Source organism: Bombus bifarius, unplaced genomic scaffold, assembly GCF_011952205.1.
Source record: "Bombus bifarius isolate JDL3187 unplaced genomic scaffold, Bbif_JDL3187 scf7180000008138, whole genome shotgun sequence".
NCBI classification, from domain to species: Eukaryota; Metazoa; Arthropoda; class Insecta; order Hymenoptera; family Apidae; genus Bombus; species Bombus bifarius.
Window position 1 is genome coordinate 661,659 of NW_022884466.1, and position 27,243 is coordinate 688,901.

The 27,243-nt window shown below is 27.9% G+C and overlaps 6 protein-coding genes across 11 annotated transcripts; 4 read left to right on the forward strand and 2 right to left on the reverse strand.

Moving 5' to 3' along the window:
• Positions 1 to 160: 160 nt before the first annotated feature.
• On the forward strand, positions 161 to 2,239 carry LOC117208513 (serine/threonine-protein kinase Aurora-2-like). Its single transcript, XM_033449711.1, has 4 exons — positions 161 to 328; positions 650 to 1,223; positions 1,408 to 1,933; positions 2,060 to 2,239. The coding sequence occupies exons 2-4, from the start codon at positions 664 to 666 to the stop codon at positions 2,159 to 2,161; spliced, it is 1,188 nt and encodes a 395-aa protein (XP_033305602.1). The 5' UTR covers positions 161 to 328; positions 650 to 663; the 3' UTR covers positions 2,162 to 2,239.
• Positions 2,240 to 2,988: 749 nt separating this feature from the next.
• LOC117208500 (nuclear valosin-containing protein-like) lies at positions 2,989 to 7,499 on the reverse strand. Of its 2 annotated transcripts, none has more exons than XM_033449697.1 (11): positions 7,029 to 7,497; positions 6,438 to 6,659; positions 6,122 to 6,373; positions 5,599 to 5,943; positions 5,293 to 5,512; positions 4,927 to 5,209; positions 4,381 to 4,837; positions 4,119 to 4,286; positions 3,721 to 4,047; positions 3,426 to 3,650; positions 2,989 to 3,334 (listed from the first exon to the last, which is right to left on the reverse strand). In XM_033449697.1, the coding sequence occupies exons 1-11, from the start codon at positions 7,203 to 7,205 to the stop codon at positions 3,209 to 3,211; spliced, it is 2,802 nt and encodes a 933-aa protein (XP_033305588.1). In that variant the 5' UTR covers positions 7,206 to 7,497; the 3' UTR covers positions 2,989 to 3,208. The 2 variants fall into 2 exon arrangements, with proteins under 2 accessions (XP_033305588.1, XP_033305589.1); XM_033449698.1 differs by having other exon boundaries at positions 3,209 to 3,334; positions 6,122 to 6,369; positions 7,029 to 7,499.
• Positions 7,500 to 9,144: 1,645 nt separating this feature from the next.
• LOC117208488 (cilia- and flagella-associated protein 410) lies at positions 9,145 to 15,272 on the forward strand. Of its 4 annotated transcripts, XM_033449677.1 has the most exons (10): positions 9,147 to 9,535; positions 10,024 to 10,089; positions 10,926 to 11,093; positions 11,166 to 11,328; positions 11,596 to 11,667; positions 11,871 to 11,990; positions 12,248 to 12,352; positions 12,923 to 13,225; positions 13,316 to 13,408; positions 13,478 to 15,272. In XM_033449677.1, exons 1-10 carry the CDS (start codon positions 9,456 to 9,458, stop codon positions 13,586 to 13,588), a joined length of 1,281 nt encoding a protein of 426 aa, XP_033305568.1. In that variant the 5' UTR covers positions 9,147 to 9,455; the 3' UTR covers positions 13,589 to 15,272. The 4 variants fall into 4 exon arrangements, with proteins under 4 accessions (XP_033305569.1, XP_033305571.1, XP_033305568.1 ...); XM_033449678.1 differs by lacking the exon at positions 11,596 to 11,667 and having other exon boundaries at positions 9,145 to 9,535; XM_033449679.1 differs by lacking the exon at positions 12,248 to 12,352 and having other exon boundaries at positions 9,148 to 9,535.
• Positions 15,273 to 15,912: 640 nt separating this feature from the next.
• On the forward strand, positions 15,913 to 17,527 carry LOC117208490 (protein OSCP1-like). Of its 2 annotated transcripts, none has more exons than XM_033449684.1 (4): positions 15,913 to 16,204; positions 16,324 to 16,643; positions 16,743 to 17,020; positions 17,088 to 17,527. In XM_033449684.1, exons 1-4 carry the CDS (start codon positions 16,093 to 16,095, stop codon positions 17,458 to 17,460), a joined length of 1,083 nt encoding a protein of 360 aa, XP_033305575.1. In that variant the 5' UTR covers positions 15,913 to 16,092; the 3' UTR covers positions 17,461 to 17,527. The 2 variants fall into 2 exon arrangements, with proteins under 2 accessions (XP_033305575.1, XP_033305576.1); XM_033449685.1 differs by having other exon boundaries at positions 16,158 to 16,228.
• A 288-nt stretch (positions 17,528 to 17,815) lies between these two features.
• LOC117208489 (enoyl-[acyl-carrier-protein] reductase, mitochondrial) lies at positions 17,816 to 19,645 on the reverse strand. Its single transcript, XM_033449681.1, has 5 exons — positions 19,239 to 19,645; positions 18,928 to 19,164; positions 18,458 to 18,679; positions 18,168 to 18,398; positions 17,816 to 18,086 (listed from the first exon to the last, which is right to left on the reverse strand). Exons 1-5 carry the CDS (start codon positions 19,428 to 19,430, stop codon positions 17,856 to 17,858), a joined length of 1,113 nt encoding a protein of 370 aa, XP_033305572.1. The 5' UTR covers positions 19,431 to 19,645; the 3' UTR covers positions 17,816 to 17,855.
• Positions 19,646 to 19,982: 337 nt separating this feature from the next.
• Positions 19,983 to 24,640, forward strand: LOC117208487 (solute carrier family 12 member 9). The gene is made up of 10 exons (XM_033449676.1): positions 19,983 to 20,251; positions 20,466 to 20,745; positions 20,849 to 20,983; positions 21,278 to 21,615; positions 21,672 to 21,885; positions 21,970 to 22,239; positions 22,325 to 22,532; positions 22,614 to 23,402; positions 23,482 to 23,910; positions 24,003 to 24,640. Exons 2-10 carry the CDS (start codon positions 20,478 to 20,480, stop codon positions 24,199 to 24,201), a joined length of 2,850 nt encoding a protein of 949 aa, XP_033305567.1. The 5' UTR covers positions 19,983 to 20,251; positions 20,466 to 20,477; the 3' UTR covers positions 24,202 to 24,640.
• The last annotated feature ends 2,603 nt before the right edge of the window (positions 24,641 to 27,243 follow it).

The following is a 27,243-nucleotide window of genomic DNA, read 5'->3' on the forward strand; positions in this document are numbered from 1 at the left end:
CCATACATCTATTTTACATTCTTAATATTTATATAAATAGGATTTGTGCAAAAATATATATGAAAAATGTAATTTTGTTATGTTTAGTTATTAATATAATTTAATATTAATTTGAAATTATTGAATTTTTTGGTCTTTACAGATCTTATAATACGTAGCGCTGTTAACTATGACTCTCACTTCTTAATAGAGTTGAATATCTTGTAATTTATTTTCTATACATGATGGAATATTCTGGCCAATGAGAATAAAGTGTGGAAATTCGTTATTTTGAAATAGAATTGAAGATACAACGTTTGTAAGAGAATTTGTATTTCTTGCTTTAAACGTAAGTGTTTTAGTTATTGTTATTAATTTCTTAATATAGTTATTTAAAATCTGGACATTGTTTCTTTTATTATGTAAAATATTTTTAAAATATCAATTCATTGTAACCTTATAAATAATACATTGTACTTTATTCTTTAAATATTGTTTATAAAATTTTTATGCGAAATATGTGTATATTTTACAGAGTTTTAATTTTTTTATTAACATATAATGAATCTTTGTATAATTTTATAATTTTTAATTCTTGCATTATGTAATAAATTAATTGTTTATTAAAAGACTTCTATTTGTTAATGCTTTATACTATTTTCAATCATAGGTTATATTTAAGCAATGCTGAAGGATAAGAGATCTAAGTCTCAAACACAAAAGGCAATTTCTCAAGTTGAAAATAATCTTAAACAGTTAAAGATATCAAAAGTAAGTTCTGTATTGACTGAGAATACATCAAGAAATACAGAAAATTTAAATAGTACAAACAGTCAATGCAATACTTATTTGGCAAATATCAAACAAATTAAAGAAAAGAGCTCTAAAAAGTCAACAGAATTGATGCCGCCACCTAAATTACCTATATCTTCTAACACGATAGCATATATATCAAATATAACTGATGATGACAAGGAAAATAAAACTGAAAAAAATAGAGACATTGAGAAGAATGTAGAACAAAGCAATACAAATAAAAAGAGTCAAAGTGAAAAGAAATGGGTTTTAACTGATTTTGATATTGGACGACCATTGGGAAAAGGAAAATTTGGAAATGTTTATCTAGCTAGAGAGAAGAAATCAAAATTCATCATTGCTATGAAAGTATTATTTAAAGCACAAATACAGAAAGCTGATGTGGAACATCAAGTTAGGAGGGAAATAGAAATTCAAACACATTTAAGGTAAAAAATTTTAATATTTATAGTAAAAAGAAAATATTGACTGTTATCATAAAAACTTCAATATCTTAAAATTTATTTAAATTTAAAATTACATTTGATTGTTCCATCAACTTTTGCTACAATATAAATAATATCTTTTATAAGATGAATTAGAGTAAATGTACCATTCTTATTTTTCGTATAGGCATCCAAATATCTTAAAAATGTATGGATATTTTCATGATGATAAAAGGGTATATTTAATTTTGGAATATGCCCCAAATGGAGAATTATTTAAAGAATTGAATGCACAACCAGAGAAACGTTTTGATGAAATTAGAACAGCAACATATGTATCTCAATTAGCTGATGCTTTAAAATATTGTCATAGTAAAAAGGTGATACATCGTGATATCAAGCCTGAAAATTTATTACTTGGTATAAAGGGTGAATTAAAAATGGCAGATTTTGGATGGTCTGTCCATGCACCCTCATCTAGGAGAAATACTTTATGTGGTACTTTAGATTATTTACCACCAGAAATGGTTGTTGGAAAAACACATGATCATACTGTAGACTTATGGGGACTTGGTGTGCTTTGTTATGAATGTTTAGTTGGTAAACCTCCTTTTTTAGCTGAAACTTATGATGAAACATATATAAAAATTAAGAAAGCTCAATATAAATTTCCAAACTTTATTAGTGAAGGTGCGAAAAATTTAATATCTAAGGTGAGCTGTTATTTTATGTTTGTAAAATAAAAAAGTGCATTATTAAACTAAATAATTAAATTAAATAATTAAAAAGTTTGACTATATGAAAATAATAAGCGATAACTTTTCATTTTTTTATTCTAGCTATTAGTAGTTGACGCAAATCATAGATTACCTTTAGAAGATGTTTTAAGACATCCTTGGATTGTGCAAAATCGAACAACAGAACCACATGTACCACAATGAAGTTGTTAAGTTAATAAGTTTTATATTTTGCCTTATAAAACAGTTATATTTCATTAAAAAATATTTTTCAGCAAGAAATCTATTTTAGATATTTTTTTATATTATTCCTAATATTGTTATTTTATACGTAAATTAAAGTATTATATAATTTGAAACAGTATACTACATTAAGACGTATATTCTATTACGTTTATTTCAGTTTTCTTAAGTCGAATTTACATTGTTATGTTTATTAACATCGTTGTTGAACACTGCTTGCATCTTTGCTTTCTTCCGCGGGTGAAATAAGGATGAAAGGTGTTCATCCACTGTGTACTTCTAAAGTGAAACAGTGTAAATTTGGCTTTAATTTTTGGAATTTAGCTTATTATATCTATATCAGACTGAAAAACAAGTGATATTATAACAATGAATTATAAGTAATAAATTAGAATAAAAAATATAATGTATAAGAAAATTATGTATATATTAAGTATTTTAATATTATTGGAATATTTGTAGGTAGTAAATTTACATAAATGTCTTTCATAAATACAATGTGTTTTTATGTATACACATATTGTGTATATTAAGAAATAAAATCACAATTAGTTATTTTTGTAGGCAAATAAATGAAATAAGTAATTATAAAAAACTTTATTTATTGACAAAAAATGAATCATAAATTTTTTTTTAATAATTTTTGTATACATAGTAAGCTTAATTCTTTTTTATTGAACTAAATAAAATTATTTTCATTATTCAAAAATATATCGAACATAAATTTGATTTGTTTTATAAAAATGTCATTAACATTTTCATATTGCATATATTCTACACTTAAAAAATAAAGAACATCGTCAGTTTTTATTTTAAAACAGTAAATTAAGATCTAATATATTACATTTACATCTTTGATTGACAGAGATGGACACTAGAATGCCTCAACTACAAAAATGAGGCTAAGGCATACAATATGTATTTTTTGCGTGAAATTCACTGTCATCTGCTTAAAAGTACTTTGTAATGGAAGATTTTTTACATGTTTATTTCAGATTTATTTTTATTTCACGTTTCCATAGGTTCCATGACTACATCTACTATAGGTGTATCTGTTGGAGTTTCCATAGGTGTATCATCGGATTTCTTTTTAATTGAATACAATTTTTTTAATTTTTCATAGTGTTTGATATCCTATAAGTTATACATGTATTGTTGTTATGCAATTAATCTATATTTATAAAAATGAATGTTTATTTTTTATTAATGAAACAAATGTGTTTACCTTCTCTTGTACGGATGGTCTTATTTTATCAAATGCAACTACGAAATGTCGCATAGAGATTTCTGGTTGTCCTGAATAATGCATATCCATTAATTCTCTTAATGCTTCTATTCCAGCTTCTCTGATTAAAGCTGCTAAGTCGGCTCCAGTATAACCATCACATTTACTATTATATCCTATTTCTTCAAGATTTACATCTGCAGCTAATTTTGGTTTGGTTGCATTCTATAAATATACGTTTATTTCTAAAGAGAACAAATTTGTTTAAAATGTTTTTTGAAAACAAAAACGTTACCTTTGTTAGTGCTCTTAAGATGTCAACACGATCTGCTGAGGTAGGCAAATCAACATATAAAATCTTATCTAATCTTCCTGGTCTTAATACTGCTGGATCTATAATATCAGGACGATTGCTCGCAGCCATTAAAAATACTCCTTGTCGTCCTTCTACTCCATCCATTTCAGTCAACATTTGATTTACAACACGTGAAGTAGCAGAATTGTCACCTTCTGATCGTCTGGGACACAATGCGTCCAATTCGTCAAAAAATATAACGCACGGAGCAGAATTTCTAGCTCTAATAAAACACTGTCGAACTGCTTTTTCACTTTCACCGACATACTGAAATAATAAAAATAAAATATTTAATAATTGCATCTTATAATATTTATTATAATCATCTAAATTATTACCATATTTAAAAGCTCTGGTCCTTTAACAGAAATAAAATTAATACCAGCTTCATTTGCAATAGCTTTAGCTAGTAATGTTTTTCCACAACCAGGTGGACCACATAATAATACTCCAGTTGGTGCTGTTAATCCTAGCGCTATAAAGTGTTCGGAATGTCGAATTGGAGCCTAGAATATTAAACAAAAAAAAATATTTTATATCTTTTAAATGTGTATCAAATTATTCCAATATTTTTAATTAAGCCAATATAAATATACTTACAAGTATAGCCATTTGCAATTCTTCTCTAATATCTCGTAACGAACCGACATCATCCCATGTAACATCAGGTACTGTTGCAAAACCTTCTCTTTTGGCTGATGGCTGAATTATATGAACAGCAGTTTCAAAGTCATTGTGTTCAATATATAAATTTGATAGTCTTTCTGAAGGAAGTGGCGGATCATTACGCAACCAAGTAAGTAACCCTGTTAAATCTGGAGATTTGGAATTTTCTTGTATTACATCCATTTCCAAAGTTGCTTGATGATTCTCTGCATTACTCGTTTTATTTAACTTAGAAACATTATTTTGATTTGAGGTAGATGGTTCAATGGTTACTTCTTCGACTAAATTACTAGAATTTTCAAAACTTTCAGTTTTTTTCTCAATAACAGTACTATCTTCTGGAATTTCTGAAGATTTATTATCTGGAACCGACTTCAAGTCTTCAAGTATTCTAATAAGAATATAAGAACATAGGAAAATATAATTGACCATATTAAATAAATTAATTTTAAAATACTTATTGAATATTTAAACAGTTACCTGTCCATAGCTGCCATAGCTGCTTCTCTAATTAATGCAACTAAATCGGCTCCAACAAAACCTGGTGTAAGTGAAGCTATTGTGGATAAACTAACATTTGGAGCAAGTGCTACCTTTTCTGTGTGTACAGCTAAAATCTTTGCTCTTGCATCTCTATCTGGTATACCCAGACACACTTCGTGATCAAATCGGCCAGCTCTCCTTAATGCAGGGTCCAATGAATCAGGTCGATTTGTTGCTCCAAGTACTAATACCCTAGTACCATTTTCTTTCAAACTGAGTTCTGTCCAATAACATATTTTCTACTTGAGAAATTATTTTAAAATTAATGTAATTTACTGTAGTTTAACTATAATAGTAAATTACCATCCAAACATGATAACAGTTGTGCAACAATTCTTCTCTCCATTTCTCTTTGAGCTGTGGCTCTATGTGGTGCTACAGCATCTATTTCGTCTAAAAAAATTACACAAGGTGCTATTGTAAGTGCCTGTTCAAATAATTCTCGAATTCTTGCTTCGCTTTCGCCTGATACTCCTGCTACCAATTCAGGTGCTGCTACTTTCAATAATGGTATATCTAACTCCTAGTTTTCAAAAATATTAAATAAATAGTCAAATAAAACCAATTATTGACACTAGACCAACTATTGACACTAAAATAGTATCTTACTCCTGCAATAGCATACGCTAATAAAGTCTTTCCACATCCAGGTGGACCATGAAGTAAAAATCCTCTTGGTGGAGATATACCAAGTTGCTTAAAGATTTCTGGATGTTTCATATGTGCAAGTAATTTACATACAGTTTTTAAAGCTTTATCATTTCCTCCTATGTCAGCAAATGTGACTTTGGATTCAGAAATTGGTATCCCTTTGACTTTTTTTATGAACATGAATTGACTACTATCACCCTCTTTATCGCGTTGTCGCTTCTTTGAAGATTCTACCGTTGTGTTTGAGGTTGTTGTAGTAGCTGCTGTGCTCACTGTAGTAGTTTGTTGTATTTCTTTACTAGGCTATAAAAAGTAAATGAGGTAATGTCTCTGGTATAACATTATTTTGGCATAATAGGCTTCATGTATCAGTACTATTATTTCGATGTAGATTTCATATTAAATTATATTTGAAGTAGATGATATTTAACAATAATAAGTTTAAGAAATGTAACTCTATTAAAGAAAGCTTTAAATTTACTGTTGTTTGTTGTTCGACTTCTTTAGCATGCACAGCTTTTTCTGTACCCGAAGATGGACCTGGTTTTTGTTGATCTTTCTCCACAATCTCGGGTTCATTTATTTTATTTGAATTTGATTCTACTTTGCTTACATCATCATCACTACTAATATCTATAAGTTCCTTATCACTGGAATTTCCATTCTGTTTGTTTTGTGATTTTTTATACATTTTTAAGAGCATTCCATCTAACATAGTATTTTGGGGATCTGACTAAAACCAATATATTTCTTTCAAAATTTACTATATCATATTTAAATATTATATCTATATATACCTCGACATCAACTTCTTCCTCTTCATCTTCATCATCATAAGCAGGCCATTGGCGAGAACAATATTTCTTTGCAAACATTTCTGTAAGTTCATCATATGCTTTACGCACTAATATCCTGAAGGGACCTCGCTTTTTAATACGGTAATCTCTATACTTCTTTTGTAAAGCATCTGCCATTTCATTAACATCAATATAGACTTTATTTTCATTTTCATGCATATACTAAAACAATAAAAAAATTAATTATTCAGAAGTACTAAAGTATAAAGTAGAAGATGTACTAACATATTATCTTAAAACAATTAGAATTAATGACTATATTAAGTAATTTTCCACAAAATTAAAAATATTGAAAGACATAAAGATGTTCAAAGTGTGAAATAAAATACAATTTTATTTAAAAAAGCGACATTATATACAAGTATTTAACTAGTTTGTATAAAATTATTTATATGTATTACACAGTTATTGCATATTATATTTTAAGGTTCAATGCATAAATTTACCACGTAAACTGCATAATATAAAAAGTGTTGATTTTAGACACTTGTTAAATTAAAAATTCTAAAAGTTATAAAATAATTCAATCACCGTTTGTACACGTGATATTAGTAATTGATCCCGCAAGTATTTATGAGAAGAATCAATTTTATGTTTATTATTCATAGTTTTTGATTTATAATCTCCACTAGATCCTTGTAATGGAATAATATCAATCGAAGGATTCAATTTTCCAACCTTCTGCATTTTTCTAATGTCAGGCGTCATGAACACTGTTGCAGAAATTAAATGATCACTAAAGTTTTATTTTTACTTCCTTATATGTTCCAACACGTGTTATCATGTACGTATCAACATTCTTTAAACACAAGTGCGTCTTCGATTTTAGGAAACTTCAATACTTTAACTATAACCAACTATAACGAAAAGAAAAAGAAAAGAGTACATCGGTAAAGCGGGAACAATTTCCCTAGTAAATTATTTCACAAAGCTAGAAATAAAAAAGAATAATATATAGAGTGGAATGTATTCAAAGTCAAAGATCATTTCAAACTATAATTACACTATGAAAAATTATATTATATAGTTTATTAATCTATAGAACATATTTTATAACAAAAACTTTCAGCATTTGTTGATAATATATATTTTACTATTTTTATATATTTTTCGCAATTACTTGTAAAAGAAATTTGAACTTAATCAAAGGAATGAATACGAGTCGTATAGCTGCATTATCAAAGGTGAATAGAGAGATCGCCGATGCAATGTTAAAAAAAACAGCTGGAAGATCCATACTAGAAATAAGGCCCTCTATCTGCAAACGGTCGAACTATATGCATATTTCGCTTGCACGGCGAAAAATATACATTCATATCACCGACCAATGAAAGTTAAGGACGAAAAAAACATAAAAATTGCTTAAAAGTTTAATTAAATATTAGAAGTACATTGCTTTTTTTGTATAGATTACAGAAAAGCCACCTTGGGAGTAGAAACAACAATCAGGATGTCACAAGCACCCAACAGGAACCAACAGCAACTAGCCGTAACGATCTTCGTGGAAATGATTATATGTTACGATAAAAAATGAAATTATTTATTGCAAATAAAATGTATAATAAAATAAAACAAACTAAAATAAAATAGAATGAAATAAAATATAATATAATGTGACGGATCGGTATCAACAGGACGCCGACAGGTCGAGGCATCAACGCGACGCAGCAGGACGCGACCAGGACTTGCGCTTTGTATCAAAGCATTTCTTTAATAAAGTGCTCACGACTTATAGACTGTAATAGTGATATTTGAACAGATCCATCCTCTACAATAATATAATATAATATAATATAGTGTAAAATATATTTAGAAAGGTTTTCAATAAATCAGAATAGTTTAACGGCGTATTACAGTCTTGTTATTTATCCTTTCTACTATTCAATACTATATACCAAATTATATTCTCTTGATACAAAATCGAGACTGACGAAAATCTTTTTCGAAAACTCGAAAATTTCAACTTTAAAAAAATTCCTGGAATATGACGTAATTTCCAAGAATTAGCGAAATTGTGCCACCTTTTATGCTATTATGTTTTCCTGATACAAAATTGTTCTTTCGATCGACAAATTTTTTTTGACGACAGAATTTCTCAGAAAATGACGTCGTTTTCACCAATTTCAAAAGGTTTCAAATATTTCTTATGCTATCTTATCCTCTTAATACTTACCAGTTTTCTCGAACCTTTTCGTCATTTTCTACGACTTATTTCTTGAACTTATAGAAATTGGAAAGGATTTGAGGATTGTGATTGTTGAAAAGATTTCAAGCAATTAAAACCATTTGCTTATTTGCAAAATAAGATTATTGTAGTTATTCAATTTGCAAATTTACAATAATTGTACAATTTTACAATGTTTATAATTTTCTGTATAATAATTTATGTAATTGTGCAGTTTTACAAAAACTTGATTTCGTTGCTCAATCAATAGAGCTAAAACAACTTCTCGTGCGAAAATAATGATCGGAAAGTCATAAAAGTCGTGGTACAACGTAGCGTTTTGCCGTTCGTTTTCGAATCGACACTAAGCGTTTGTTTTCGGTCAACTTTGTACAGCCCACGTGGTACAAAATCAAACGCACATTTCCCCTCTCGCTGAGCACACATACATTTCTCCTACCAAAAGAAGAAACCAGTGTATAGTTCGGCCATTCAACCGCTAGAGGCGGTAATTCGTGAAATGTACCTTTGGAACTGGTAGAATACATATCAGTATTGAGAATGTTTTCAGTATTTTGTGAAAGCTTTGTAATCTTACCGTATACCGTAATACTTTTCAATTAGTTGATGGCACACCATCATGGCGATGGGTTTTGGTTGCGTCTTTGATTTACAGTTAAGAAATTTGTAGTGATGGTCTGAATCGCATATTTTTTATAATTGTTATTAACATCTGCAAAATCTTTTATTACTACTTTATTTCAAGTATATTTATATGAATTACAAACTTCATAATGGTAAAGTTAACAGAAGAAATGGTCGTGGCTCGGACGCGAATGTCTGACTTCTCTGCCGTAAAAAAACTTAATTGTTGGTAAGTGTTTATAACGATATTACCCTTCTCAAATGAGTTGTTATTTATTCTACTACTATGTAATTGATTTTATGTGTAATTATATTAAAATGACATGTTCACTGTAGTACATGCTTATTTTTTAAGGAGTTCCAGTAGTACGATTTATAGTTGTTTTATGTTCTTATTGGAAAATAGATTACTCCAATAATTATAAATATTTTAGGTTTTGTTATATTTAATAGAATGAAAACATTTCTTAATAATGATAAAAATATAAGAAAGTGCAATTTAATATTTATGTTTAAAATTGCATAATTTAATTGACTAAAATAAATACAAATTAATAAAGTTATTATACATGCTTGTATTTAATTTATAATGTTAAACAATTAGTAAACTATTTCGAGTTGTCTTTTGTGGAATAATTTTTTTTTTTAAATATTTATAAATATATAATATACAGCTAAATATTTACATAAATTAATTTATTTATATCGTTAATATAGGGGTACAGAATTGACTGATGTAAGCATTTTGAGGAAAATGAAAAATGTGGAAGTACTGTCATTAAGGTAAATAATTAAGATCATAATCTTGAGATTTATATACACACACACACACGCACGCACGCACACACACACACACACACACACACACACACAAATTGTGTAGAAATTATTACTTGAAAATTGTTTTATAAGAAGAGTTCATAATAGTAATGATCTCACTTATTCATAATTTTTAATGCATTCTCTAATGCATTCCTACTATGGAGAGGTTTATATAAACCTCAAGATCATAGGCACAACCTACTACCTCAGAAGTTGTTCTACCCACATATTTTGAATTCATTGTAATATATTTCAATATCCTTGAAGAAAAATAAAACTAATTTGATATAAATACTGGCACATAATGTTTTTTATAATGTATATTAAGAATGACATCAATATTAAAAATTCTATTAGTAATATAATAGATTTTATTTAAATTAATTTAAATGAAATGGAATTTAGTGAAATAACAGCATTTATTACACATCTAATATATAAAATATACAGAATAGAATGTATATATATAAGACTAAAAAAAAATAAATATATAAGAATATAATATATAATCTCATTTACTTAGGTGGTTACACCCACCTTTCTATATGAAACATTTTACCTTAGTGATCCTATGTATTTTAAGCATGTAACTTTCTATGTTCATGTAACCTTATATTACAATTGGGTTTATATATTTTGATTTTATTTTGAAATCCATTTTTATAATTGTTAGCAAAGCTAAGTAATTGTAATATGGCATTAAAAATATAATAAACTTTAATATAAACATAAATAACATGTAACATATTCATATTAATACTATATTATATTTTAAAATCTTTTTCATTTGTTTATAGTGTTAACCATATCAACACCCTTGCTGATTTTCAATACTGTTTAAGTCTTCAAGAATTATTTGTTAGAAATAATAATATTGAAGATTTGAATGAAGTTTGTTATCTTCAAGGTTTACCAAATTTAAGAAATTTATGGCTTGGTGAAAATCCTTGTGCTGAGAAAGAAGGGTATTGTGTATGGCAATTAAAAGATTTATTAATTATCTGAGTAGGTTAGTTAAGTAATTTATTTATTTCTAGTTATCGGTTAGCAGTTTTAAAAGCTTTACCAAATCTACAAAAGCTCGATGATGAAATAGTATCACCTGAGGAAGTGCAAACTGCATTAACAAGAGGTCGTGTTTTAGTCCATCCTCTTGACATGTATGCTTCTCCACCACAATCAGATGCAGTTAGTCCAGAGGTAAAACTATTTATAAAAAAAGGCCTTCTTCACACTATATTTGTATAAATCATTTTTTATTACTTTGCTATATATAATGTCTTCATTGAAACTTTGGTTTTATTAATGATATATGTTGTGCAAATATTATTAACTAAATCTACCATTAAATTTTAATCTATTTTTTTGTTTAATCCTATCATAATGATTTCATAAAAATAGAATGTTATGATATGTTAATACGTTTTTAACAAAGTCTTAACATTTGAATAACATTTACACAATTAGGATATTACTACTGAGTATATTGAAGAAACTGAAGTGATTCGACATCGAAGATATAGTTCCTCAAGTGATCAGGTAATATAAAATTCAAGCTGTATCAATTATTTTTATAATAATTTCATTTATAATAATTTTATAAACCTTTTATGATAATTTTGTTACAAAAATTATGCATTATATTATGTTCTCATTATGCTATGACATATATAAATATGCATACATTTATTTAATGTGCAGGTATAATTTGTTATAAGACTTATAAAACTACTTGTTCACAGAGAAGTTTTGAAGAAACACAACATGCTCAAGAAGAGTACCATGATCCAGATCATAGAAATGCAAATTATAATGCATCACCATCACATCATTATTCTCAAAATAATCAGTATACGTATGAGGTAAGTCAATTGTATGTTTATTTTGCATGTAAAAGGATTTATACTAATATGTTTATATGTGTAGTGAAAATATGAAAGAAAATAATTATTCTATATATTAAAGTTCTCAATAAATTGATTTTATTTTAGTACTAAACTTAGAAATATAATTAATTCTCCATCTTAGTAACATTGTTGAGCAATATATCTAAATTAATATTTAACGAATAAGCATGATTTTATTATTGCTCCTTTTGTCTGCAATCATATACTGACAGCAACAGAATGGACAGTCAAAGAATCAAAGCAAAGATGACACTATACGTACAGAGTCGCGCAACATCAGTGAAAACGTGGCCACTAACACTATTGAAATGATCAAGGTACATCCTATAGATTGCACAATGTTTGTGCAAAGTAGTAATTTACTTCTAGTGTTACCTTGATAGTTCTAGTGTTCATTAGTTAAACTTATGCGTTACTTACAATTTATCACTTAGTGATATTGTTAAAATTAAATGGTTTTCCTTAATTAATAAACAATATCAATCAAGTATAATATATTTTGTATATTTAATCATATGCAATATATACTTGTCTTTCTAATATTTCTATTTGTATTAATATGAAGAATAATTTCAAAAACAGAAATCATTTGTGATTTTAAAAAAAAGACCATAAATTTTATTATGTTTTGTGATGACATTTAAACATTTTTGTATTTGGTACTAACTTTTACAGTAGCTTTAATTTACAGAAATAGTTTAGATTCCAGTTTAAGATAAGTAGTTATAATGAATGGTTCACTGAAGCATTGGACCATCCAATTATCAATTTTATTAACAAATACAAACTAATCATTAACTTAAATTAATTTTATAATATTCTATAAATCTTAGAAATATTAGATATAAATACACTACAAATACTTTTTGAATTATAATTATTTTTAGGAATACGATGACCGACCAGCAATTTCTAGACATAATGGAGATTATGATGACAGAAGATCTTATGCAGAATATAGTAATAATGATACACCACAACGAACATACGCACCAACATCTCCAAGGACACAATACTCTACAAATGAAATTATAGATGAAAGACGCGCAGATAGAAATAGTTATGACTACGATAATAGACTGAAATCTGAATATAAAGAACATCATGACCATAGAATTAAAGATTATGAAGAGCAACATCAACCATCATCTCAACCTAGACGAATGGCAGTTCATCATAATGTAGAGAGGGTTAGAATTAAAAATTAATGTTAATTTGAAACATGTTGACTCTCTTTCTAGCTAAAATAATGAACAGAATAGAATTTTTCAATATTACAGGAAGATTTAAACCAAGTGCATGGATGGGTAAGACATTCAGATAAGGAGAAGTGTAGATCACAGTTTCACTATCACAGGAGGCCTGTTACAAGAGTATGTTTCATGTGTTTTTATACAAATCTAGAAATATGGAACAGAAATAACAAAATATTGTGATTTTAGAATTCCAACATTTTATCAGCTGTTTTATGCTTAGTTAAAGAGCTTGACTATCCGAGTTTGGAAGTGGTAGAAATGGCAGTTAGAAATCGAATGGATGAATTAGAAGAATGATGTTTCTGACGCCGTCCCCAAAATACTCAGGGGACGGTTACCTTCTCTCATATGGGTAGTGTTTCTTCAATTCCAAGTCCTGAATTTTCGGATTCTCTTGATAGTATGGTAATTCCTTGCCAGTGTATTGATAACGATGCAAACTGTAATCTTGATCATCCTACATATGATCGGCATTCGATCGATGATAATGCTGATAAACAAAAAGTTCGTCGTAATGGTTATGTGGAAACTTGTTCAATGCGAAGTCCCAAAAATATATCTGTTAACACAAATTCAAAATATTTTGGAAATAATCAGAATGCATATAAACTTAGGGACTCTGTACCAGATAATTTAATGTCAGTAGTTGGTAACTGTGAAGAAAGGAAAACCAATGATGTTAGAAGAGTGGCAAGTAGTGACAGCATCCCCCGCAGTAACTTTAATGGTTTAGCTCTAAGTCCAGGATGCAGGGTTTTGAGTCAGGATTGTGTAAGAAGATCAAAAAGTCCCGATGTTAGAAATACAATTGTCCCTCTTCGCTACATTCAGTCAGCAAAAGGTACTTGGACATATAATTTGTAAGTTAAATTGCAAATAACATTAATACTCTCTCGAAATAATAATAACTTCTCTTAGAAATATATTTCGAGAAATTCCTAAATACTATTAAGATAATCATTGCATAATTAAAAAGAAATGGCATAATTGTGTCCAATTTCTGAAGAGAATATATATATATATATAAATATAAAATTAGAAACAATTGTGATATTTCTCCAAGGAGTAAAAAATAAAATTTTATCTCAATTATTTGGATGTAATATACAATGTATGAGTATACTCCAGATGACACGTTTATGTACTTTAAGTGAATAATGCAGAAATGAGAAATAATGAATTTTGCATTGTTTAGAATAAATTTAATATTTTATTGCATTAATAAGGTATCGAATGCAATGTCTTTTAACGTTACATTAATTTCGGTATAATGTTATTTATAATTTTCAGAAATATAAATAGAGTTGTGTTTTTAAACAGCCAAACATAGCTTTTTATAGCAGTTTGTTTAAAATATTGCAGAACTGTTACATATTTTCAAAGAATTTCTATAAATTACGACGTGATACAATGTACTTAAATTACAATTTGTATATAAAGCATATAATCAAAGATGAATTTATGTCGAATTAGACATTTAAAAACAAAATATTAGATAATTTTAAGTTAAGCAAGACATTCTACTTATGTTTAATACCTCTAAAAATTGAATCTTTGCAATATACAATAATTTATAAAAGAAAAAGTAACATAATTGCATATACACTTATACAAGATATTTGCAAATTTTTGAGCAGTAACCGTGATAATTTTTTAAATGTTATTAAGTACCACAGAAGACCATAACAAAACTTTATGTACTGCTGTAGTTTCTTTACTTTCATTATTGTTTCTATTGACAAATTTATGTGTGCGTTAATAGAATATAAATGCAATAAAAATTTTATTGATATTAATTGAATTGTAAGCAGAATTATATTTATGATATAAGTAGCATAATGTGAAAATAAGATATATGGAGATTGATTCTGTGCAACAACACATACTACAGATTAATATTAGACTGATAAATATGTATAGCATATTTTTTGGAATGAAGTCTTCATATGTTATAAGTGGATAAACGATATAAAAACTGAAATAACAGGGCTACTAAATTCTTTCTACAATGTAAACCGTTCCAAGTAACTAAACCAATTTCGAACTTAGATTTAAGATATTTTATAAAAATGCGGAACAAAATATTTTTTGTTATATATAACCGTCCACTTATATTATTTTATAAATAATTAATGTTATTGTTAATTAGTATTGTTAAAAGAATGATTATTATAATTAGTTGCCTGATATCTGTTAAGTGCAAAAAGCAGATGTTAAATGTTCTTTTCTTTTTTAACTTAAAACATGTTTTGAGACGAATTATATATAATAAAACCAACAGTTATAACACACGTCTTTTATTACTGTCAAACTTTTAGACTGGAAAGAAAAAGTTAACATTGTTACTTAGTAATTCATTATTCGATAAATATTAAGTTTTTTTTAAGAGAACCAGTTATTTATTATAACAAATTTTCTTAATCAATATATACAGTTATAATTGACTAATGTTTGACTAAATTTTAACTAAAATACTAATGTTTTACAAAATAAATTAGTTACGAAGGTAACTATGTATTGATTTTCGCAAAATCATTTTTTCATTTAGTTATTAAATGGATTGAAATATACAATTTGATATTGATTGAAATATACAAAGCAAAATGCAATGTACTTACTTCTAAAAGGATAATTGTTCACAACTATAAAATAGAAAATATCGCGGTCTCATTTAAATACATTACGTCGATTAATTTTATGTACATTTCTGTCGCTAAGACGACGCTATCCGTAAACTACGTGTAAGTACTAAAACCATAAAAGTACTCTATTTTTGAAAGTGGAAGTGAAAGTAGGAAAAAATGTCATTATATGCAACACCAATACTTTATTTAAACATGGGAGGTGAAATGTTATATGTTTTGCGACAAAGATTGAAGGCACAAAGGATAAGTGTTGATAAAATTATACAAGGCTAGTTTAATACTATACAAAAGAGTATACATTGTATGCTGCTAATTTATATTAAATAATTGTGTATTTTTTTATATATTTTGATTAATTTTAAAATGTCTTTTTCTATTTATATACAGTGTTAGACGAGGTAACTGCTGCTTTACTTAATCCTAAAATGCTGTCTTCTGTATTTGAGGAAAAATCTTTGACTAAGATATCTCTTTTACGACCTACTTTAGAATGTGTTGTATTATCATCAATAATGAAACTTGATAAAAGTAGTATGAATAAACTGTTCGATCTAATGATCATGATGGTTAAATATCAGTTAACTGCAGCTACTGGTCCTGTAGAAATTGTATTGTTAACATTAAACCATACAGATGCAATGCGTGACATGGTTAGCAATCCAAATGCTCAACAATGTATTGGATTAGTACACCAAATGGTAACCGACGTAAGCATTTTACTCATTGATTAAATTATTGATATGATTATCATTATCATTATTATTGATTATGTTGAATTTCTAAAAACGATTTACTGATAATTCTAGTTTTATGGTACATTAACTTTTGAAGAAGTTTGGAATGCCAGAAATGATTGTTTGAAAGAATTAGAGTATTATTCCGTGAAAGTATCTATACTTCTTAGACTTGGATTACAAAATGATGATGGTAGCTTTAATTCAATCTACCATAAATACAATGAAAAATATAAAGAAAATAAAACTCGCCTTTCTAGTACAAGATTATGTGATATAGATTTGAAAACTTACTGTGATGGTTCTTTTAATCTTTTTGGTGAACGAGGTACAATACTGGGCAAAAATATGTAAGTGTCAAATATGAAATTACCAAATTTTTCAAAGATAGAAACATATAAGAAGCATATTATACAGGTATTCGATGTTGTATGGCATATCAAAACTAACTTCTGAACAAGAAAATCATAATTACGTTAAAGAATGTGGTACAAAAGCAGAACTTGGTATGTTAGCTGTTCAACTGGGAACTGAAGAAACTTTGTACAAACGACCTTTTACTTTGAATTTATTTTCAACTGAAGATAATGATAATACAAATATAGAATGCGAGTCCGATTCTAAGGAGGACAGTCAGAATGACGTTACAGTTACAAAATATGAAAAAACGAAATTTAATGAAGATTATAAAACGAAACTTGATATTATACGTACAGATCTTTTTAAAGATGATCATGAAGACATAAAATACAGCATGAATTTGTTAGAACTTTTAGATAAAACAGAATAATATCATTTAGACTTATTTTTTCGATTACGCCATGATAATTAATAAAATAAATAAAAATTTTCTTTAATTTGTTATTTACATTCATATATATAAATATTTCGTCTTGCACAAATTAATTAATACATCTTTTTACATAGAACAGCAATATTCCAGTTTGTGTAATATATAAAAAATCGTATTTTTATAAACATTTTATATTATGAATTATAATTAACATTACTCTGCATTAAAATTTTATTTAAAAGTGCACTACAAAATATGTATCACATAAACATTAAATTAATGTCTCTTGCACAATAATAAATATAATTATTTTTAGTTCATATAAAAGGTACTAAAGATAGAAGAAATGCAATGTTCTCAAAACTAAGTTATAATCTAAAAGAGAGTTTACTTTATAGCTTAGTCATATCCAAAATATATTTCACTCCAGTTCGACCATCAGTATGGAGTGCATTAATAACAGCTTCTTGATACTGACAAAATGGAACTAACTTATGTGGTGGAGCTTTTAATCTCTTATCCTTGAATAATGCTCCTAATTCACTAAACATCTTTTCACGCTCTTTGGAATTCATATTTACCTTTGTCCATGCTGTCATCCAAAATCCTTTTAACGTTATATCCTATTTAATTTTTAAGATTATTAACAAACATTACTTACTTAATTATACTGTACATTACTTCACAAATTTTAATCAATATACCTTAAAAATAAGTGCAGACGTTGGAACTGTTAAAGGTTCTCTGGACATACCACCATAAGTTACCATAATACCTCCATGTGCTAAATGTCTTAGAACTTCTAATGCATTTTGCCCGCATATACAATTAAGAGCTAATTTTGGTGAAGGTAACTTTTTAGTTTTAAAAATCTGAGTTTTCCTTATTTCATCTTCAGTAAGAATTTCATCTGCACCCAAGCTCGTCAAGTAATTCTACACAGTTTTTATTAATCAATGGAAATAAAAATTTAATTTTTTAACTGTTTTTATACCTTTAATTCTTCTATATTAGGTCTGTCCCTTATAACACTAACAGATTTGTAATTCCATATTTTACATAGTTGAATAATCATCTGTCCAACAGCTGAATTCCCACCATTTTGAATTACAGTATCACCAGGTTTTAATTCCACAAAATCTTTAAGCATTCTGTACGCAGTACATGGATTTACATTTAACATACTAGCTTCCACAACGCCAACTTCTTTTGGAACCTAAGATTTTAACATATATCAAATTTTGAGCTATTGTGATAAATATTAGGTTGTCCCAAAATTCTTTTTTGTTTTATAAGAAAATAATAGATGCACAACATTTTTTGTTTTATATTATTTTATTAAATTATATATGATGAATATAAAACAAAAAATGTTGTGCATCTATTATTTCTTTATAAAACAAAAAAGAATTTTGGGACAACCTAATATATACAAACCTTATTACCTGAAAGCAGATTATATACCTTCAGAAGTTCTTCCACAGTATAATTTGCATGCGTCCTCCATGTTCCTAAATGCGTGCCATTTGGTATAACTCTATCTCCAATATTTAAATATTTTACATTAGATCCAATAGCTATTATTTCACCAACTCCTTCATTCCCTGGAATAGCTGGTAAAGGCGGTTTACTTGGATATTTACCCTGTATTGTATTTATGTCTGCTGGATTAACAGGAGCTAACAACCATTTGACAGAAACCTTTATTAACAATAAATAACTTTTTATTAAAATGCATCAAAAAAAAAAGTTAAAAATCATTTTAACTGAATTACCTGATTATTTTCTGGTTGATTAATAGATTGTGTTGTAACGTGTAAAACATCTACAGGTTCTCCATATTCTTTATAAAATAAAGATTTTACAGAATCTGTTTTAACACTAGCAGTCATTTTACGAAACGACATAAAATTTGTAACAATTGATCGTGATAACGGTGAAACTAAGCTTCTCATGTATATGACCATTTTAGTGTTCTATATGATACCTAATGATATTTATTCAAATGTTTTATTTTTGAATTATTCTTTTAAATAATGTCAATAACAATTGAGAGATGATGCAGTGGATTATTATAATCAGCTATAAACATATGTCTACCTAGATACATTAATATAGGATTTTAATTTACATATATAATATATTATTATAAGCGTTACATGTGTTAAAACAAATTTATTCAGTTTAATTATTAATTGAATGATTAATTATCGTTTATATTTATCAATTTATTAACAAAATTTCTGGGTATTGTTGTTTTGTTATTGTTATATATTTATATATATTTTAAAAATAATATTTGGATTATTTAGATACAAAGAGCTTATATAGTTTGAATAATTTTCAGCACTTATTTGACATATTTTTGTTAAATGTTCCTGTTTTGTGATTATAAAGTCATATTAAAATATTAGTGGTTGTAGCAGAGGGTAAATTGTATCAGGGAGTTGTACCTGGTTGTACTATCAGTAATACCAAGCGTGAATTAAGAAATTTCATGAGTAGATAGGGAATTTTTACAATATTAAAAAAGAAAAACAAAAAGGAGAAAAAGAATAAAAACACGATAATTTTTTAATCTTAAAAGGTGATTTCAATAGATAAGAAAACAGTTGTAATTAATACATTTTGACATGAGCTTAATAATCTCGAATTGTTACAATTTGTACAGTTACGATTTGACATTTCAATAGATGACATCATAAGATTCTGGCTTTATTGCATGTAACAATAGTTTTATACATTGTTATGTACATAAAAGAACTAAGTGGATTAATATAATTTCAAGGTAAATCGTTAAATAAAATTTGATACTTAGACTGTTCTCATTATATCACAATAGTTTTCTACATAGTCAACTTTACTGTTGAAAGTTTTAATGAAATAAATGAATGACGAGTCTATATATTTTTTTATTATTAATCAATTCCTAAAGTGAATGTAATAATTAAAGTATTATGAAGATTATTATTATATATGTTTTTTGCAAATTATTGATTTAGGAAATTAGAAAAATGATGGCTTCAGAAGTAGGTTCTACAAACAATGAACCTGTACATGTCAAGATCAGTAGTGAAAAAGCTCCTCTAATCCATGGAAGAGGTGTTCTATATAGATTAAGCAATTTCTTCAAATTTGGACGAGTACAACAAGCAGAAGGAGATGGATACGTAGAATTTGGTAGTTTGAATGCGGATAGTAGCCGGACTTTGGGAACATTTGCTGGTGTATTCAGTCCTGTTACATTATCGATGTTCAGTGCCTTAATTTTTATACGCATGGGTACGAATTTTACAGAAGTAATTCAAGATATTGTGTTGAGTCTGTATAATTTCAATGATGAAACTAAATATACATCATCATGTAAATAAACTTTACATTGTAGGATATATCGTAGGCAATGCTGGATTACTTGTCACTTTGATACAATTCATAATTGCATATGGAATTTTGTTATTTACTGTAGCATCTGTATGCGCAATTTCAACAAATGGAGCAGTTGAAGGAGGTGGTGCTTATTGTATCCTTATTTAAATTTTGTTATTTTCAGCAATTAATAATCTGTTATATATAAAATCCATCTGTTATTTAAAGATAAGATATCAGTTACTACCTTATGTTTTTAATATATAAATTATTGATATATTAGAATTATTATATATCAAAATATATTCAAATATCAAAAAATTATAATATATAAAATTTTTATCATACATATATTTTCTTTTGGAAGCAAGTTTACAATGAAAATTATAAGATATTCTGGAATTTTAAATATATTTTATACAAGTTTTTCCTACTAATTATTGTACAGTTATGATTAGTCGTACACTTGGACCAGAATTTGGTGGTTCTATTGGTACATTATTTTTTATGGCTAATATTGTTTCGAGTGCTCTTTGCATTTCTGGATGTGCGGAAGGTTTGATAGAAAGTTTTGGGCCATCTGGTTATTTAGTTGGTAAAAGTGCACTGATACCAGATGGTGGATGGTGGAGATTTTTATATTGTTCTATATTAAATACTGCCAATTTAGTAGTATGTCTAATAGGAGCTGCAATGTTTGCAAAAACTAGTGTTGCAATTTTGGCTGTTGTATGTGTCTGTCTAATAAGTGTTTTTATCAGTTTTTTGGCCAAGGGATATATGGAGGTAATGTTGTGGAGAGCACAAAAATGATCAGAAACGTGATTTGTCTTTTATTACAGATACCAATTCCAAATGCAAATATGCTGGTTCAAAATGCAACAGAACATGTTAATGGCACTTATACAGGATTGCTGTCATCTACTCTTATAAGGAATCTTTACTCAAATTATAGTGCAGATTATTCAAGTAAAGGAACAATGACTGATTTTGCAAGTGTTTTTGGTGTATTATTCAGTGGCGTTACTGGTATAATGGCTGGTGCTAATATGAGTGGTACTTAAAAAGATTATTAATCAAAGTAGTTTTTATTTTTATTCATGTTTCAAGTTTTAATATATAATAATTATTTATATATAGGTGAATTGAAAAATCCAGGGAGAAACATTCCACGTGGAACTTTGTCAGCAGTATTATTTACATTTATATGTTATATTCTTCTATCTATTCTTACAGCTGCAAGTACAAGTCAATTTTTATTGCAAAATGATTTTATGTATATGATGCCAATTAATATTTGGCCACCATTCGTGGCAGTTGGTATATTAACAGCAACATTTAGCGCTGGTTTAAGTAATTTGATAGGGTCAAGTAGAGTTTTGGAAGCTCTAGCAAAAGATAATGTATTTGGTGAGTGATCAAAATATAAAGTTTTTATAAATTTCTTTATTTATTTATTTATTTTGTCTACATTTTGTGTGTTTCATATTTATAGGTTCTGGTTTAAATTTTATAATACAAGGAACATGGAAAGGAAATCCAATTGCTGCAGTTTTAACTTCATGGACTTTAGTTCAAATAATTTTACTAATAGGTTCTTTGAATATCATTGCTCAGCTTAATTCAGTGTTGTTCTTGTTAAGCTATTTGGCTACTAATTTAGCCTGTCTTGGTCTTGAACTTGCAAGTGCACCAAATTTTAGGTATCTTTTATTTTGAATTTACCTAATTTTGAATACTTTTAGGTATACAAAGTAATTATAATGCTTGTATATCTTTTACAGACCAACGTTTAATTATTTTACATGGCATACGGCTACAATTGGTCTTCTCGGTACATTAATAATGATGTTTGTTATAAATAGTATTTATGCTTCCAGCAGTATAATACTTTGCCTAATTTTAATCATTGTGTTGCATTTATTTTCGCCAAGTAAAAATGCTCCTTGGGGAAGCATATCTCAAGCACTGATATTTCATCAAGTTCGAAAGTACTTATTAATGTTAGATTCACGTAAAGATCATGTAAAATTTTGGCGACCACAAATACTGCTAATGGTAGCATCTCCACGATCAGCATGTCCACTTATAGATTTTGTAAATGACTTGAAAAAAGGAGGACTGTATGTAATAGGACACATAAAAGTTGGAGAATTTTTGGGCCAGAATATCGATCCCACTATAGAAGAGTATCCACATTGGTTAAGTTTAGTTGATCATATGAAAGTAAAGGCATTTGTCGAACTAACAGTTACGAAAACTGTACGCGAGGGACTACATCACTTAATTAGGATATCGGGAATGGGAGCTATGAAACCAAATACAATTGTTCTTGGTTTTTATGACGAAGAAGCATCGATAGATTTCTTCAAGAATTCACAGTATGCGACTGATATATTTGAGAACGTTTCAACCTTACCAAACAGTACTGCGTTTCCTTTAAGACATACAAATGCAGAAAAAAATCTGGATCCAATACAATATGTAGGAATGTGTTCAGATGTGTTAAAGATGAAAAAAAATTTGTGTTTATGTCGAAATTTTCATACATTAAACAAATTACAAATAACTAAGTAAGCACATGATTAATTTTTCATTAATATATGATTAATTTATATCGTTATATAATTTTTTAATATTGTTGTGTTTTAGGAATTCTTCTTTAAAATATATAGATGTATGGCCTGTGAATTTTTTCCAACCAACAGATCAAGATCCATTTGATACAACATCATTATTTATGTTGCAACTTGCATGTATTATTAATATGGTACCTATATGGAAAAATCTACATCTCAGGGTATTTCATTGTGAAGTTTCAGATAATAATGCAAGTTTGAGCGTCTCAGATTCACATAATTCAATTAGCGAATTTCCTCGAGTTTCTAACGAACTTCGTATAAGAAAATTATTAAATATGTTGAGAATATCAGCATCTATTAAACAAATTCCTAATTGGGGTACGCAAATAAGTGGGTTAAAGGGCCATTCTCTCATTGATTCGGCAGTGGAAAGTCAATATGAATCGAGTACTGAAAGTAACGATATCTTAAGTAATGTTTCACGTGCTTATATTTTGAGGTATGTTGTCCAAATACATATTTTATTTAATGTCTGATACTTAACGATTTTGTAAATAACTGTTCTTTTATTATATTCATTTTATTTTACAGTGTGAATCAATTAATTAGACAACATTCTTCACAAACTGCTACAATATTTATATATTTACCTGCACCTCCAATATCAAATACATGGGATGAAAATACTTTATATCGTCAGTATCTCCAACTGTTAACAGAATTAACAGCAGATTTACCACCCATAGTATTAGTACACGGTGTGAGTGCTGTTACATCGACAACACTATAATAATATGTAAATATAGGAATAGAAATTCTTATTGTGTAATTTCTATATAGAAAAGTATTATTTAACGAATAATTTATATGACCTTAAGTTATAATTTTTATATATGCTATGTTTTTGGAAAAATTACGGGATTTAAAAAAATTCTCAAATACCAAAAATGTTTCTTTTTACAAACTAACGATTATTACCATTTCAGCAATAATAATGCGTTCTTATTACAATAAGAAAATCTCGTAACGAATATAGATTATTGCTGTGATAACGAATTTATTCTATAAGAGAATCTTCAAATATAAATATTTTTTAAATATTGTAATACGTCTTTACTAATAAATCCGTATGCTGATATCTTATCATATTCATATATGGAACTACATATTTCTATACAAATTTTTTGTACTGCACCTGATATTAAAATAAATGCAATAAAATAACATTAGTAAGATCAGACGTAAAATAAACTAAGCATCACTTCTATGTACACTTTATGAATTAATTAAAATTTTATACATGCTCATTAATGATACTCAATTAAATGATCGATTCGATAACTATTTTTTGTTGTATGAAATTTTTAAAAGTTGAGATGACATTCATCATAATCTAATATAGTAGTAGCGAAATTACAAAAATCACTACTTAATCTTTAAATTTTTAACTGAATTATTTTGTAATTCTAGTACAATTGTCTTTATTGCAATGTGTTTATTCATAACTAGGCTATATGTGCAACTAACTAATTTGAGCAATTGTTCAAGACAATGACTAGAGTTAATAGTGGTAGTAGTGTATCTGAAGTATGTATTAAGTTAGAAATGTATATATTATTTGAACTTAATTATATTGATTATTACATTATTGTCTTAAATTTTAAATCATTACGAGTGAACCGAGTTTTAAGAGATTACCAAGAGATCATTGCACACTTGAGCTCTTTCCAAATACCTCGATGGAATCATATTAGGCATAAGTGAAAACCATCCTCAGTTATTAGAGGTGAAAGAAGTTAAATAGATAATTATTAAATTTATTATTTATTAGTTAGGATATATGTACAAGGTTCAAAAAGGTAAGCGTAAAGAGGATAATGGCTTTAATAAAGTTTTAATAATTCTTAAATTGGTTTTATTCACAATATGTGTACATTCTGCAGTCAGATGGGAGAAATGTAGCATTTATTGATATAAGTTGATATCCTAAATCTATCATTATATATTGCATAACTTCTTTTCTTTGTTCCTTCGTTTTCTTTACATGTGTTTCTTTCTCTTTCCTTTTTCTCACTATTTAAAAAAGTACCTGACAATGAACGTGAATGTTATGGGTCCTATATAAAAGCTTTACTGACCGTAGGTTGAGTATGACTAGTTTGGAGAATAAATTCTTTTAAAACTGCTCGTTTTAAGAATGGAAGAATGATTTTTCGTACGAAAATCCCTCTGAATACACTCTTTTCTAAATTTATAGTATTTGTATGTATTTTTCAATAATCTCATGTTTATATCGATTTATTTGTATATTTGGAGCGTTATAGTTAAATGACGATAACATTAGTAAATACAAACAGAACTAATTAAGGGTTGTTGCAAAATGCTAATCATTATTGTTGATGTTCACGTATTGATCATATAGTAATCAATTGTTGCTATTTATTAAACAAGTCAAACTCGTTAACCATTTGCATAACGCATTGTCAATGCATTTACGTAATTTATCTATATAACAACGTACTTTACATATAAATGTTGTTATAGTTTCCACTAATTGATAACGATTTTTTAATATCATTAACACCATATATTACCTGGCTTTGAAGCAACTTAAACAGATTAGATTTTGATACATTTTTTTATTGAAGAAAGCAAGTTCGTAAAATAAATATTTATTCAAATAGTTTTTTAGATACTTGTTTCTCAGAAAAAGTATGCAAATTTCGAGGCTAAGAAACTAAAATACAGTATCCGTTTATCAGGAATTATAAAAAGATTTGTTTATTTTCCTGGAACTGAATGATTCTTGTTTGGGAACAGTAGAAGATCATGTAATAGATCACTTGAATTTCTGGTATATTTCCTTCCAAAAATATCGGTAATCAAAGTTAACGAGCATCAGTTTTAAATTTGAATTCTCTATTTGTTACTATATTTCCATTTCAAAAGACCTATGTATAAATCTTTATATAGGTACATTTCGACACATTAGGTATAAGCAACAATCGATAATACGTAAATGAGTTTAATTCAGGATATATTGTTGATTTGCAAGTTTAATCGGACAAATATTCCATTTCTGTTGTACATTAGTTTTTCATAGAATCTCGATATCTCAAAATGATCTTGCCCTTTTTATTTGTTCCGTGTATTGTTAATAGATATAATAAATCGTGTAACACATGTTAACACAATGATACTTTCAACGTCGACGTTCACACCAATTCTTTTCGGTTGGTAAACATAAATGAAAATAAGAGCGTTCAGTAATTGCAATAAACGCGATTTCCTCCGTTAGATCGTACAAATGGAATAGGAAGGCGGCGTAACATTATTTTTTGATAAATGGAAGGAAGCGAAATGCCTTGTTATGAAAATGCAAAGGAAAAATAGCAGGTGATTTGGATGTTTGACTGATATAAAAGAAGATCTCGCGACTTGGGAAAAATTGGGAAACGCTATGATGGAGAATGATGAATCATTCTGCATATATATCATGCGCAACAAACCGCCGAGTCCAGTCTCAGTTTTAATCATTGTTTAGTTCAAATTAACTCAGTCAATTAAACGCGCTGTCTGGTAGCGACAGCTCGCAGCCATCCGCTGCTCTGAACAATATAGCTTACGTATGGTAATTCGAAATAGCATCCCCGTGAGCACCATATGTCAGCGACATGGAATTAATTATCACCATGGATTCCCTACTGTACTTTACCCCTCGTTTCGTTCGTCCCTTCGATTCGCACAACGATGTTACTCTGTACTATATTTGTCACGTTTTGTTTAATGCTGACTAATATCAACTCAGTATCAGAGCCGTCGGTATTACGGT

What these genes read in the sequence shown, in the direction of transcription:
- LOC117208490 (XM_033449684.1), top strand. Translation starts at nt 16,093, where the DNA reads ATGTCATTATATGCAACACCAATACTTTATTTAAACATGGGAGGTGAA. An exon ending in TGTTGATAAAATTATACAAG is followed by an intron (nt 16,205 to 16,323) that starts GCTAGTTTAATA and finishes ATTTATATACAG; the next exon opens with TGTTAGACGAGGTAACTGCT. An exon ending in TACACCAAATGGTAACCGAC is followed by an intron (nt 16,644 to 16,742) that starts GTAAGCATTTTA and finishes TGATAATTCTAG; the next exon opens with TTTTATGGTACATTAACTTT.
- LOC117208500 (XM_033449697.1), bottom strand. Translation starts at nt 7,205, where the DNA reads ATGACGCCTGACATTAGAAAAATGCAGAAGGTTGGAAAATTGAATCCT. An exon ending in ACTGTTATCATGTTTGGATG is followed by an intron (nt 5,210 to 5,292) that starts GTAATTTACTAT and finishes GTTATTGGACAG; the next exon opens with AACTCAGTTTGAAAGAAAAT. An exon ending in GCTATGGCAGCTATGGACAG is followed by an intron (nt 4,838 to 4,926) that starts GTAACTGTTTAA and finishes TATTCTTATTAG; the next exon opens with AATACTTGAAGACTTGAAGT.
- LOC117208487 (XM_033449676.1), top strand. Translation starts at nt 20,478, where the DNA reads ATGATGGCTTCAGAAGTAGGTTCTACAAACAATGAACCTGTACATGTC. An exon ending in CTTAATTTTTATACGCATGG is followed by an intron (nt 20,746 to 20,848) that starts GTACGAATTTTA and finishes TTTACATTGTAG; the next exon opens with GATATATCGTAGGCAATGCT. An exon ending in AGCAAAAGATAATGTATTTG is followed by an intron (nt 22,240 to 22,324) that starts GTGAGTGATCAA and finishes TCATATTTATAG; the next exon opens with GTTCTGGTTTAAATTTTATA.
- LOC117208513 (XM_033449711.1), top strand. Translation starts at nt 664, where the DNA reads ATGCTGAAGGATAAGAGATCTAAGTCTCAAACACAAAAGGCAATTTCT. An exon ending in GAAATTCAAACACATTTAAG is followed by an intron (nt 1,224 to 1,407) that starts GTAAAAAATTTT and finishes TTTTTCGTATAG; the next exon opens with GCATCCAAATATCTTAAAAA. An exon ending in CGAAAAATTTAATATCTAAG is followed by an intron (nt 1,934 to 2,059) that starts GTGAGCTGTTAT and finishes TTTTTATTCTAG; the next exon opens with CTATTAGTAGTTGACGCAAA.
- LOC117208488 (XM_033449677.1), top strand. Translation starts at nt 9,456, where the DNA reads ATGGTAAAGTTAACAGAAGAAATGGTCGTGGCTCGGACGCGAATGTCT. An exon ending in ATAGTTCCTCAAGTGATCAG is followed by an intron (nt 11,668 to 11,870) that starts GTAATATAAAAT and finishes ACTTGTTCACAG; the next exon opens with AGAAGTTTTGAAGAAACACA. An exon ending in ACACTATTGAAATGATCAAG is followed by an intron (nt 12,353 to 12,922) that starts GTACATCCTATA and finishes AATTATTTTTAG; the next exon opens with GAATACGATGACCGACCAGC.
- LOC117208489 (XM_033449681.1), bottom strand. Translation starts at nt 19,430, where the DNA reads ATGGTCATATACATGAGAAGCTTAGTTTCACCGTTATCACGATCAATT. An exon ending in CTGTGGAAGAACTTCTGAAG is followed by an intron (nt 18,680 to 18,927) that starts GTATATAATCTG and finishes TTAAAATCTTAG; the next exon opens with GTTCCAAAAGAAGTTGGCGT. An exon ending in CTAATATAGAAGAATTAAAG is followed by an intron (nt 18,399 to 18,457) that starts GTATAAAAACAG and finishes AAAACTGTGTAG; the next exon opens with AATTACTTGACGAGCTTGGG.